We start from the raw sequence: 14,154 nt of genomic DNA on the forward strand, positions 1-14,154 counted from the left end.
TTTGTTGCATATGCTATAGATGAAAGTATTGAGATGGTTAAATGGAAGGGTAAATGAAGTGCTTAGCCTTATGCTTAACATACACTGATTCAGAAAATGTATATAGAACACTTGGTCTATCGTGTTAGGCTTTGGAGATTCGGCAGTGCACAAAGTAGATGTGGTTGCCACCCTATTGGGGACACTTGATAAATAAACAGTCACAGTAGCTGCTTTTCAGTTGTAACTCTTAAATGTTGGCCCATTCATTGTGCACATGGAAACCAAGCATGACACTCTAGCAGCCACTTGGTCTAGACAGTGACTTTCCAATATCTTCCTGAACAAGTAGTGAAGAAGGACATTCTATTCCATACATTCAATGTAATTGATTCCTCAAAGCCCAGTAGCACTTCAGGCTTAATTATCCATAAAAGTGAAGCAATGGTATTTGAGGCCTAACATTATTTTCCAATTCAGTAATCTGTATGTGGTCAATCTTAACAACATGGCATTTAATGGCTTTCAGAGGCTTGGGAGAATGAAGGGATTTGTGGCTAATCATTAAGTAGTGCTAAGATATGGCTGAAAATTCCAATGTGAGATAACTTCTTGGATTTTGAATCTGTACATTTTCAAACAACGAACTGTGCTGCTGGTCACTTGAGGCAGGAAAAAAGATTAGAGAACAGCTAGCATAGTAGTGGAAGGAAAAATGATTGGTGGTTTTTGGAAAGGAGAATATGAAAACTGCTTTGCTGAGCTCTACAGTGTGTCTTAAGGGGTCCAGTTTCAGTGAATTGGATTAAATCCTTGGTTTGTGAAGATTCTTATTTTTTTAAAGCATTATTTATTTGAAAGAGTTACAGAGAGGCCGGCGCCGCGGCTCACTAGGCTAATCCTCCGCCTAGCGGCGCCGGCACACCGGGTTCTAGTCCCGGTCGGGGTGCCGGATTCTGTCCCGGTTGCCCCTCTTCCAGGCCAGCCCTCTGCTGTGGCCAGGGAGTGCAGTGGAGGATGGCCCAGGTGCTTGGGCCCTGCACCCCATGGGAGACCAGGAAAAGCACCTGGCTCCTGGCTCCTGCCATCGGATCAGCGCGGTGCGCCGGCCGCAGCGCGCCGGCCGCGGCGGCCATTGGAGGGTGAACCAACGGCAAAGGAAGACCTTTCTCTCTGTCTCTCTCTCTCACTGTCCACTCTGCCTGTCAAAAAAAAAAAAAAAAAAAAAAAAAAAAAAAAAAAAAAAGAAAGAGTTACAGAGAGAGGTAGAGACAGAGAAAGGGGTCTTCCCTCCACTGGCTGATTCCCCAAATGGCTGAAATGGCCAGAGCTGAACTAATCTGAAGCCAGAAGCCAGGAGCTTCTTCCAGATCTCCCAAGGACTTAGGCCCAAGTACTTGGGTGGGTGCAGGGGCCCAAGGACTTGGACCATCCTCTGCTGCCTTCCTAGTTGCATCAGTAGCGAGCTGGATTGGAAGTGGAACAGCCAGTACTTGAACCGGTACCCAAATGGGATGCTGGCACCACTGGCCAGGACTTTAACCGGCTGTGCCACAGCACCGGCCACTGTAAAGACTCTGGACTACTTAAGCAAATAGGAATTTAATGGAAGACTATGGGAACTGGATCACATAGGGAGAAATTGAAAGGTTCTCAGAGCACATCCCATGTTGGAGAAAGGCAGGAACAAAACAGGACCCAGGAGAGTTGGGCAGCAGGGCCCACAGCAATAGCCTCATGTCACCAGAAGACAGGCTTATCTACTGGTTGGTCTGCCATCAAGGCTTCCTTCTCTCACTGCAACATTTGTCTAGAACAAGACTTCCAGAAGAAGGTCAACTGGTTCAGAATAGGCCACAAGTTTGCTCCATGGCTATTTTGTGAACACAGAGAGGAAGGCTATGTGGCTTCAGCTTTTCTACTGGGAAATGACCACCAGGGATTACTCTCCTTCCATGATGATACATATGAGGAACGTGCAAAAGTAAACAGAGTATTACTAGGAGGTGAAATCTATGCTAGCATCTTGGTATGTAAAATGAACAAATTGATGACTTATTGGCTAAGGATCAACTTTGTAATATTTTTATCATCATCATGGCTATCATCCTACATTGTGTTTCTCTTAGCTCTTGCCACATTGCCTTGTGAGCTCCTGTTCATGAGACCAATTTCCCCAGTGGCCTGGGACTTCTCAGGGCCAAACCCTAATCAAAATCACTTCTGTGTTATTAGGGCCTGGCAAAGTGATTACCCCATAGAAGGAATCTGATGAATTACAGTAGAATAGAACAAACATGTCTGGGTCTCTTACCAGAAACAAAATTATAAGCATCTGGAAATTACAACAGGTAAGTTTTCTGGATAGAAAACATTTAAAAATTATTTGCTAGCCTGTGAATGTTTAGCACATACAGCCTTGAAATGTGTTGACTGATATAGAGTAAAGCACAGGGACTAAAGCACTGTCTGTAGTTCAGCTTTGATTTACTTGATTTTTTAAAAACTTTTTTTTCATAAAAGTTGTTTTCACTTAAGAAATTTCCTTGCCTTGTTTAATGTTAGCCCCAACATGTCCCTCTTTAATCTGGAGATAAATCATCCTGCTCCCCTGGGTGTTTTCATTTCTGCAGATCCCTTGGCCTTTGCTGGGTTCCAGCTCTGTGATTCTCAGAACTTGAACTATTTGGAACATGTGTTCATTAGCTGCAGTAGTCGTGTACAAATGAATTCTTTCAGAGTTGGCCAGTGCTCCTATATTGATAGTCTTCTCTAAGGGTGAGTAAATTCAGGATTCTGGGTTTTTCATGTAATGAGATCCCCTACTTCTTCTTTAGTGAAGTGCTTGGCAAGGGATTATGGAGAACAGAGGCATTTGTTATCCTACTGCTGCCTCACAGGTCTAGTCAGAGCTCGCAGCCGAAATGGACTGACTGTTAGAGAAGAAATGGGTTGAAAGTCCAAACGGCAGCCCCAGCAATGTCCAGAATGGCTGGGAATACAAATATCACATTATAAGTTCTGATTTCCAACAAGATCCTTAAGGCAAGGGGAATTCTCCAAACATGGAAAATAATCTTATCTGCTGGGTAGCCAAAAGATTCATGTTGTGTTTATTTTAAACCATTGTTGGAAGCAGTGAAAAAGTTATCTCCTTGATATTTTAGATCCTAATAATAAAATGCTTTGTTGGTTCAACATGCAATGTGTAGTGGATGAAAGACCATGAAGGAGTCTGCTATCTCTCATTTCCTTGAGTGTCTGAATGCGTGTCATTGGCCAGGTATGAAGTACACACAGATCTTAGTGCACAGGCTCTGGATCCTGACTTCTATTCCGATCTCTGTCACTTACCAGCTTGGTGACTTGGAAATAACTATTTAATCTCTATCAGCCTTAATCTCCTCATCTGTAAAGAGATGACTTAGCATCTACCTCTTAGGGTTCTTGTAAGACGATGTCTGTGAATTCCTGGGACAGTGCCGTGCATATAATAGTACTTAATCAATTATAGCTGTTATGACTAAGTTAGAGAGACTTGAGGTTGGGATTGGCCAAAAGGGTCAAATTGCAAGGCCTGCTGATGTCCATGATGTACCATATGTCCAACTTCAAGGATAATTTGGAAGAAGGAGGTCACAATAAAAGATGAAGTGGGTGACCTCCAAGTTGGATGACCTCCATAAATAACATGAGTAAAATCCCAAATGCTCCTGGTCACAGGTACCTGAGCAGAACAATCTGCTTTCAAAGTACAATTAAATAGGAAAATGCTCAGTGATCTCAAGGGGTAGACCCGCCCCAGTACCCCATCTGCTCTGTTTAGGCACAGCAATTAGGCAGTGCTGGAAAGAATATTTATCTCCAGCTTTTGGGCTGGGTTGTTTTTTTTTTTTTTTTTTTTTATCTCATTGCAGAACTCCAAATGGGGGCGTTGTCAGACATAGATGATTTCAGCAACCTATGTTTATTTTAGAATCCTGGCAAAGTCACCAATCCTTGCACACACTCATATTTCTATTTTTGTTCCAGTTATTCAGCAGCTAATAAATAGGCTTTATTTCTGCTAAGTGCTAACTCAAGAAGTATTTTCTTTTAAAGTGATTTACTGAGAGAAAATATGAAAGAGTCAATCCTTCTAAGAGAAAATGATCTGTTGGTGCTGTGAGTCACCTCTTCAGGTAGTTACCAGTTTTATTATAGAGCATTTTTTTTTTAAACTAAAGTAAGAATGAGAGTGAACCAACCAAGAAAGAAAGAAAGATTCTAAGAGCAGTGCAGCTGCATTTGTTTTTCGTAAGTGAAAATCATTTGATTTTATGTAGGATTTTATTTCAGAGGTAGCACATCACCTCTAAAGTGGCTGCATTTAAAGCTGGGTTGATTATAAAAGCACCATTTAAATGTTTTCATGGAGGGAATAGGGCTGGAATATATACACACTGGTCACCTAGGGAGAGGTTGAAATAATTATTTACCTTTTCCCTGGAGGCAGGGAATGCAGTAAACAACCATTTGCATGTAACAGTTGACTGTTCTGTGGTGGTGAGAATGATTCACCCCTACTTCCTACAAAAACTGGGGTAAAATCATTCAGGCAATGATAGGAAGGGAAATTAAAAATCCATCCCATCTCCTGTCCTACTAGATCACCTTCCTGTGTTCTCAAATGCTCATCCTCCTTCTGCACATGGCAGCTTTCACCTCTGCATTGCTTTGCAAGGGGCTGCCTAATGCACAGAGGAAACTGGTTAGTGCCAGGTAGGCAAACCAATTTCAACTCTTGGTTTTCAACTTGAGATTGATTGGTAGTGGCTGCCTAGAACACCAGGTTGAAAGAGCTTCACAGTGTTGAAGTTGCTTCCAGGACAGTGGGCAGGAGGGTGTTGATTGATTAGTAATGCCTACCATGTTTGGAGAGTGATTCAAGTGTTAGTCATTTTGCCATCCTCAACCAGTGCAAAGAACACAAGATTAGCAATTGGTTTAGCCATAATGGATTATTGGATTTTGGACAAACTTGAACATTCACATGCTACTTTGGGGAAAAGAGATAGTCTCTCATACAAAATTCACAAGGCTATTGTAAAGATCAAAAGATTTGAACACATAGAAATCTATCTAATACATTATTACATTCCCATTTTCTTTTTTTTTTTTTAATTTTTTAATTTTTTTTTTTTTTGACAGGCAGAGTGGACAGTGAGAGAGAGAGACAGAGAGAAAGGTCTTCCTTTGCCGTTGGTTCACCCTCCAATGGCTGCCGCGGCCGGCGCGCTGCGGCCGGCGCACCGCGCTGATCCGATGGCAGGAGCCAGGAGCCAGGTGCTTTTCCTGGTCTCCCATGGGGTGCAGGGCCCAAGCACCTGGGCCATCCTCCACTGCACTCCCTGGCCACAGCAGAGGGCTGGCCTGGAAGAGGGGCAACCGGGACAGAATCCAGTGCCCCGACCGGGACTAGAACCTGGTGTGCCGGCGCCGCTAGGCGGAGGATTAGCCTAGTGAGCCGCGGCGCCGGCCTACATTCCCATTTTCTAAGTTGAAAACTAACTGGGCAGCTTATTTATCTAAACAAGGCTCATCTCCATTATAAATATAAAATAGTTCAAAAAGTTCATGGAAAATGATGTTAAAAGATGTTTATTTTGGTGCAGATTATTAAAATCCAAACATAAGGGTTGAGCATTCTGGTATATTGAGTTGAACGAACACCTGTGATATCTACATTCCATATGGGCACCAAATATATGTCCTGGTTGCTCTACTTCCCATCTAGCTCCCTGGTGATGACTTGGAAAAAGCAGTAGAAGATGGTTGAAGAGTCTGCACCCTTGTCACCCATGTGGGAAACCTGGATGAAGTTATTGGCTCCTGATTTTTGGCCTGGCCCAACTATGGTTTTTTGTAGCCATTTGGGGAGTGAACCAGCAGATTGAAGATCTCTTTCTTTCTCTCTCACTCTCTCCCCTCCACCCCAACTTTCAAATAAATAGATCTGAAAATATCCGTTTTTCATTATGTTTTTTTCATGAACATTTTGAAGATACCTTATGTGCATGGATTTCAAATTCTTTTCACCAAAATGAATGTACCATTTAATTATATTTTCCCATGAACTTTTTAAACAATCTTTAAATTTTTATTTATTTGAAAGGCAAAAGCACAGATAAAGACAGGGACAGAGCTGTTGTATCCACTAGTTCACTCCTGAAGTACTTGCACATTCAAGGCTAGACCAGGCTGAAATCAGGACCTGGAGACTCAGTCTGGAACTCCTTTGTGGGTGGCAGTGATGCAAGTACTTGAGCCATCACTTGTTGCCTCCTAGTGTGTGCATTAGCGGGAAGTTGCAATTGGAAGCACAGCTGGTGCTTGAACCCCGGTGCTTAGGCATGGGATGTGGGTATTCTAGGTAATGCCTTAATCACTGTGCCAGACACCCTCCCTGTGAAGAGTACCCTCATAAATTTATATATTCATTTAACAAATGTGGAAGGTTAAGAGGAACATGGAGTCCTAGAGTGGAAATGGAGATTTGTAGAAGTTTACAGATGGAAGGGCCTTATTCCCTAGAAGAGTGCTTTCCCATTTTTTTTTTAAACCCAAGAAAGCTCTTTTTCTCCCAGACAAAATCCTTTATGGCACCCAATACAGTAAACTGAAAAAGTGGAGCTATATTTTTTGAAGCTACATATTTCTTGCTATGTCTTCTAGATTCTTGGTTTAGAATGCTATTAAACATATTTGAATTCAATTGAGTGTCCCAGCCATCATCAGAAAGAGCTATTAGAATGTTGTAAAATGTTAAATTCACTAGCATCTCTAATGGTATCTTGGACCTTGACCTCCAGTGTATGTAGCTCAGTTCCCCTCACAGAGACTGGGAAGAGAGATACCTAAATGACAAAATTTGATATGGAGGAAAAAAGATTGATATATGAGAAAAGTCCCAGTCAATATTGTATTATAAACACAATGACATAAAAAATCAGCAGTTCTGTGTTTAAAACCCTTGAGTGAATGAGTGATCCTCACAGTGCCTTTGCCTGTCACTGTCATTCGCGACCACATGTTTATTCGTTATCTGCTGTGCATCAGGCCCTGGATGGAGCACAGGAAACACTTTGCTAGGCAAAGCCCATGACATCTTTATTTTCATGGAACATGTATTTTGTTGGGAGAGACAGAATGAACCAAAAATTAGAGGAGCGTTTCAGATGGTGAATGTGTGGAATGTAAATGAATAGTTTTCATATGAAGAAACTGAAAGTGTGGTTCATAAGTAGCAGGTGTTCTACACTGGTGAAGTGAATAAATAAAGGCTTATAATTGGGTGCTAGTAGCCACAGACCACATGTTGACAATAGATAATTTCTAGAATATAAAGAATTGAACCATATACATTCTAATCTTAGAATTCCTGTGGGGAAAAAAGAGAAACTTCACTGGCCTGATTGAGAGGGATTTTGACTCAGAGCTCTGTGGGCTACAGCTTTTTGTTTTGTGATGTGTCTGAGCTACCTGGCAACATTTCTGCACCTATAGCAATGTCATAAAAGCTACTGACTGTTCCAGTAATGGAGCACAGAGGAATTGTGTTAGGAATTTATGACGGCTGGAGAGGCTGCACTGAGTAGCCAACTTATAACAAAATAACTTAAATAAATTTTGTTGACTGAGGATAGACAAAATATTTTATGGACCTAGGAAGCAAACTAGGAAGAGTAGGGCTCAGGGCTTGGAGATGGTGGTTACAGGAGAGAATTCAAAGTTGAGACAAGGAAGAGGAAGACTGAGAGGCCACCAGACAAATAGAGGCTTGAACAAGTCAAAGGTGAAAGAAGTTTGTTTGTTTATTTTTTTTTATACTGTCATTTGCTCCCCCATCTCTTCATGGGAATGAAATAGTTGAAATGAAACCTATTTGAAAAACACATAGTTCACAAAAGGAACAAGCAATCTGACTGTGATGGTGAATTTTTAATGTGTCAACATGACTGGGCCATGGTGCACTCTCTTGAACCCTTATGTCAAGGTGTGTCTCCGGCTCACTTGGTTAATCCTCTGCCTGTGGCGCCAGCATCCCAAATGGGCACTAGGTTTTAGTCCCGGTTGTTCCTCTTCCAGTCCAGCTCTCTGCTGTGGCCTGGGAGGGCAGTGGAGTATGGCCCAAGTGCTTGGGCCCCTGCACCCTCTTAGGAGACCAGGAGGAAGCACCTGGCTCCTGGCTTCGGATCGGTGCAGTGCTGGCCATAGCAGCCATTTGGGGAGTGAACCAATGGAAGGAAGACCTTTCTCTCTGTCTCTCTCTGTCTATAACTCTACCTGTCAAAAAAAAAAAAAAAAAAAAAAAAAAAAAAAAGGTGTATCTCCAAGGGTGTTCTGGATGAGATTAAAAATGCTGCTGATGGCTTTCTGAAGGAGACCATCTTTCCCAGTGTGGACAAGCATCATCCCAGCCACTGAGGACCTGAATAGAACAGAAAGCAGGACAATCTGTCCCCTCCTGCCTGCCTGCCTGCCTGCTGCAGCAGGGGTGTTGGTCTTACGTTGTCCTCGAACTGGGATTTATACCTTTGGCTCTGATTCTTGATCTTCAGAAAAAGACTGGAGTTACACCATAGCTCCTCTGGGTCTCCAACTTGTAGATGACAGATCATGGCATTTCTCAATCTCCATGATCATGTGAGCCACTTCTTAATCATACATCTCTCTCTTAAGATGTCTTTCTATAAATATATATGTATGGAAACAAATTCATAGAAAAATGGAGTCAAATGATTATTTTGGTACCAGATTTGTTGAAAATTCGTGTCTATTTTTTCCATAATATGCATTTTCTATGAAATTTTTAAAGGCTCCAAGTTTGTATGGATTTCAGGTTTTTTTGCTCCAAGATAAAATTGTCTTTTAATTCCATTTCCATGAACTTTTTGAAGCACCCTTGTACTCTCAGCTGAAAAAAAATTATATTTGAAGTGTTTCTCATTTGTGCTCCTTGAAAAATCAATTCATTGTGTCAACAGCAAGTGTTACGGAGTTGGGAAGTACCTTTCCTTTTTCTGGTGCCTGCCATCCTTTTCTTCATGGCACAGGTCTGTCACTTTAGAGGCTTAAGATGAAGGAGGAAGACTGGAGATATTCTTAAGAAAAATAGTTTTAAAAATTATTAGACGGGGCTGGTGCCATCGCACAGTAGGTTAATCCTCCACCTGTGGCGCCGGCATCCCATGTGGGTGCTGGTTCTAGTCCCAGCTACTCCTCTTCCAATCCAGCTCTCTGCTGTGGCCTGGGAAGGCAGTACAAGATGGCCCAAGTCCTTGGGCCCCTGCACCCACATGGGAGACCAGGAAGAGGCAACTGGCTCCTGGTTTTGGATGGGCACAGCTCTGGCTGTTGTGGCCAGTGGGGAGTGAACCAACGGATGGAAGACCTTTCTCTCTGACTCTCCCTCTCACTGTCTGTAACTCTCTCTCTCAAATAAATTAAAAAAAATTATTAGAGAGAGAGCAAGCACGCACTGTCATTTACTACTTTACTTCTTAAGTGCCTACCATGGCCTGTGCTGGGTCAGGGCCAAAGCTGGGAGCCTGGAAACTCAATCCAGGTTTCCCACGTGGTTGGGAGGAAACTCAATCACTTGAGTCATCACTGCTGCTCCCAGAGTCTGTATTAGTGGGAAGTTGGAGTCAGGAGCTGGAGCTGGGGATTGAGCTCAGGCACCGCAGTGTAGAAAGCCCATGTCTTCTCCAGTACCTCAGCCACTTGGCGAACTTCCTTCTCCAGTGCTCATTTCTCTTCTCATCATTCTGGTGAGATGCAGACTCTTTGCCACTCTGGTTTATCGTGGCTATTGTACAGACAGAGATACCTGGCCTTATGTATTCATTGTCACCCCTGGTTATGAGGGAGAGGTAAATAAGAAGTCAGTGAGAGGAATCTGGCTTCTGTGTTTGCCTGTTACGCTACAATACAGTGATCAGATCTCATTATCTCTCAGGGATCACACTAGGGAACTCCAGAGAGTTTTGAAGTCTCAGGAGCCTGTGGCCACTGAATGTATTTGAATTTATACATTTATACCATCCTACCTCCTATCTGTCTCCTTGTTTGGAGCCTCCTGTACCATGCTATGATCCTGTGCAGGAATGCCATTTGCTGTTGTGATGGCTCTAATATATCTCCTGCCTTAAGTGGTTCTCCTTTCTAAGCTGAGCCTCCCAGGGTCAAAGTGTGGCTTGCCTGCATCCCACTGACCCTCCATAGCCTACCCTTGACCTGCATTCCCCACTTACCATTTATCCCACATGCTTGTTCAATCTACTGTTTTCTCCTGTTTTAGGAGACATGGAAGCAGAGAGCCTGTCTGGTTTGCTCACTGTCACATCTGCAGAACCTAGCATGGTGCTGAGCTTAGAGTCAGTATGCAATAATAAGTTGCTGCCAAATAAATAAATAAATAAATGGTCTTTACGTCCCATGGCTGGCCACTTTCTGTCTCACTGGGTCATCTGTACAATTGAGTGTTCTGTAAAAGTTATATCACAGAATTTGCATAAAGGCTAAAACCCTATGAACGTTGTTTTCAGAGTATAGAAAGAGCTGCATAAAACTGTACTGATTGTTCTGTCTGCTGTTGGGTGGAAAGATGATGTCTGAGACCTCCTTTTTGTTTGTAGTTCATTCCTGTTCAGACATAAATTTGTGTCAGCATCTAATCAATGCTGTCTTGTCAGAGGGAAGATTGACAGAGACAAGTTCCTCTCTGCTCCTGTCAGGGTAATGGGCACTTGTTAAAGTGCTCATCTTAATTTACCTAATAGAGGGCATTTGCCTCCTGAAAACTTACTGTTTTGATTTATTCAGCAGATTTGCCATGATTAAGGTGTCCTCTTTGTTATTAAGATAAAGATCGACCTTTTCTTTTGCGAGGTGAATGACTGATGAAAGATAATTTATTTTTTTAACCACCCAGTCAGGTTAATTGGATGGTTTCTGTCCAGGGACCAGCACATCCTGATTTAACATCGAAATTTCTTTGCAAAAAGGCTGATAGCTGGTGAGATTCAATCCAGGAATAACCAATGGACACAGAGAGGAGGAGATGCATTCTTTTTTTTTTTTTTCTTTTAAACCTGACTCATTATGAAGGCGAGCTGTTTATTGGAAGGAATTGGTGGCAGGCTGGAGTCTCTGGGTATGGAGATTGGATGTCTCAGGCTGGAGATGGTCACACAGGATAGATGGTCTCTGAGCAGAAGTAGCTAATGTACTTACCCCACAGTTAGTTCAGCATGACCTTGATTGTGCTTGACACTGAACGAGGTGCCGGGAGGAGCTTCCCCAAAGCCTGAAGATGTGGGTCTAGTCTTGTTTTCAGCAGTAACAATAACGGTAAACAGCAGCAAGGGCACAAAAGTAGCAGGTAGTGTTCATCAGCAGCTTGCTCCATCGGGCACTGAGCTCAGCATTTTGTGTGTACAGCCTTGCTGCCCTAGTGCCACAGGTGCTTGTTCATCCTCTTTGCCACCCACTTGCTGTGTGCTCTTGGACCAGTCCCTTTTCTTCTCTGATTATCAGTGTCCTTTTATGTAAGAGTTTGTCTAGATAACCTCCTCCAGCTCTACTTTCTATGTCCTTTTCTCTTCCTACTATATAAAAAAACAAATAGAGGCCTAAGGCCTTCCAGTGGTCAAACTTCAGTTTCAAGGAAAGAAGCCCATTGAGCAACACCAAATAAAAGGGAAAGTTTTGTTTGATAAAATTGAGCCCATTATCCGGGTTTGGGTCTGTTTAGAGACTTAGTGGCTTAATGTAACTTTACTTGTAGCTCAGGTTCTTACCCTGCCCTCTTCTCAAAACTATATGGGCCAAAAGATTTAAGGCATTCCCCAGAAAAATAGATACAGACACAGATCTAGGAGCAGCTCTGATTGCTGGAAGAGTCCTGGGGACTTGGCCTCTGCCGTGCCAGATGGGGTCTGAGGAGAGACAGGAACAGCCAGGGTGCAGGGAGTAATCCTTTCTTAACCAAGACGGCGGCATGACTGGGGTAGGTGGTGGGAGAGGGGAGGGATATTTTATTGCTGATATGGCTTAGAATTGCTTGTGCATGGTGCCACTAAAACAGACTGATTTTTAATCATTTTCAATTCTCTAAATACAAGTGTACCCCTTCATTGTCTGTACACAGAGCTGACTGTTCCTACAACCTGCCCTCATATGCAGGTTGGGGATGAGGAATTGTTTATGAAAGCCAGGAATGAGCAACCTGCTCTTCAAGATATGCCTGGATTCCCTTACCTGGAGCTCAGGACAGGGGGAGTCATTTTGTTTTGACATTCAACAAATATCATCGAGCACTTCTTTGATTATAGTACCTGAGCATTGTATAAGTATATATCACTCACTGAACACAGACCTCATAATTCATCCTTCAGGACGGACCATATCCCTATTATTTTCCAGATGAGGAATCTAAGCTCAGAGATGAGAAGTCATCATGGAATTGAGCTTAGAGTCTTATGTCTCCCAAAGTGGCGTGCCTCTGGCTGGTAACACTGCCTCAGTATAAGCTCTCTCATTCTCCCTAGTCTGCTTTGCTGGGCCTGTGTGGTTTGAACTTGATGCTTCTCTCGGATAATACCTTGACATTATCATCAGGAGAGTGGGCCAGCTATGTCATCATGGATTCCTTCCACGTAGGAGAGCAGTGGATGGAAAAGACCCAAGGCCAGATGCTGTTACTTAGTGAGAACTGAGGCTTTGAACATGGCTTTTTTGTGTGTGGTGTGAGATGTTCTTAAAAGAGGAGCTGGGGCATAGAGAAATATTCCTGCGATCACATTCCGGGAGCACCACTATTCAAAATTTCCCAGGAACTTGGTTTATCTGAGTCAAGTGCTCAGCAGGGAGGTTTTGTTATTATTTCATTTTGTGCATTTTCTCCACTGTCTTGTCCTAGCACATCTCAGAGCCTCCTCTGCCACTCCCTAGTCCTGGTTTCATCCTCTCTGGAAGCTGACTTTGCCCCAGGCTTAGGCCACGTCTGGAGCTTCTGTAAGACATATATTGCTGTGGAACTTGAACGGCAAGGAGGTGCCAGGTTCGAAGTCTGACTCTGTGTGTGTGTGTGTGTGTGTGTGACTCATACAGGTAGATGGGGGTTCACCTGGTTTGAGCAAACACTTTCAACACATAACCAAATTCCCGAGGAAGCGTTTGGAAAGCTCCCGAGGTGGAAAATGATCAACTACCAACAATGACCTTGAAGTGGTAGGTAGGAGGTGTGATTGTTTTCTCTTGGCAGAGATTTCTCCATGCCTCAGAGAGGTGGAGAGCAGGCAGCGGCTCTCAGGAAGCGCTCTGGGCAGACGTTTTTCTAAGTGGTCTCAGGAGGGGGCTGAGGCTTTCGGCCAAGGAGCTGGTTGTCACTGAGAGCCAAACATTTGGCTTTGAGTTCAGTTCTCATTTGGAATTCATTTCCCAGACCTCGAAGTAGGAGGCGTTGCAGTTGTTATTTATTTATTTTTCTTTATTCTTAGGCTTGTTTGTTTTCTGGCAAGGAGCCAAGGTAGTTTCTGTGAAAGCTAGAGTCCTTAGGTGTTTGTAGCATGAGAGAAATGCCATGGATGGTGTGTGCAAGGGATGTAAAAAAATCAGACCGGGGAATTAAGCCAGCTCTGCCTGAATTACCTTGTTTCTCTTCCTTCTTAGGAGATCAGAAAGTTGGAAGCAATATGATCCATCACTGTGAAACCATTTCTCCTCCCTTCTCCCTCCCCTCCCCTCCCCTCCCCTCCCCTCCCCTCCCCTCCCCTTTCCTTCCTTCTTCCTTCCTTCCTTCCTTCCTTCCTTCCTTCCTTCCTTCCTTCCTTCCTTCCTTCCTTCCTTCCTTCCTTCCTTCCTTCCTTCCTCCTCTATATTCTACCCATATATGAAAACAGATTTGAGCATCTGTTGTGAACTAAAGGGTAAAATGTGGCTCCAGACATTTATAACTGAGTAGGGAAGACAGAAACAGCTCTGTGGTACAGCCAGGTAACTGTCACAAACAGAAGGATGTGTGGGTGACTCAAGGACCACAGTCAAGGGGGCTGCTGGTTCTCTCTAGTGTGGGAGTTGGAGATCAGGTGAGGCTTCTCAAAGCAATGATTCCAGATAAATCTTAAAGTG

General features: G+C 43.3%; 1 protein-coding gene across 29 annotated transcripts in view; it reads left to right on the forward strand.

Annotated features, from left to right (window-relative positions):
• Positions 1–14,154, forward strand: part of LOC127490526 (uncharacterized) — a 451,570-nt gene that overhangs the window by 164,986 nt on the left and 272,430 nt on the right. For 11 of the 29 annotated variants that reach the window (XR_016236406.1, XR_016236404.1, XR_016236403.1 and 8 more), the window contains one exon: positions 2,613–2,757. The exons of 14 other annotated variants lie outside the window; for them this stretch is intronic. Coding sequence is in view for 2 of the 15 variants with exons in the window: in XM_089336152.1 (XP_089192278.1) it covers positions 2,613–2,755 (143 nt within the window). In the remaining 13 variants the exon portion in view is untranslated. Of the gene's footprint in view, positions 1–2,214; positions 2,324–2,612; positions 2,758–5,755; positions 5,965–14,154 lie in introns of those variants that run through there. 4 more of the 29 variants (XR_016236417.1, XR_016236429.1, XR_016236413.1 and 1 more) reach the window with 2 other exon arrangements.

This window comes from Oryctolagus cuniculus, chromosome 6 (genome assembly GCF_051225735.1).
Source record: "Oryctolagus cuniculus isolate XC-2025 breed Fujian yellow rabbit chromosome 6, ASM5122573v1, whole genome shotgun sequence".
NCBI classification, from domain to species: Eukaryota; Metazoa; Chordata; class Mammalia; order Lagomorpha; family Leporidae; genus Oryctolagus; species Oryctolagus cuniculus.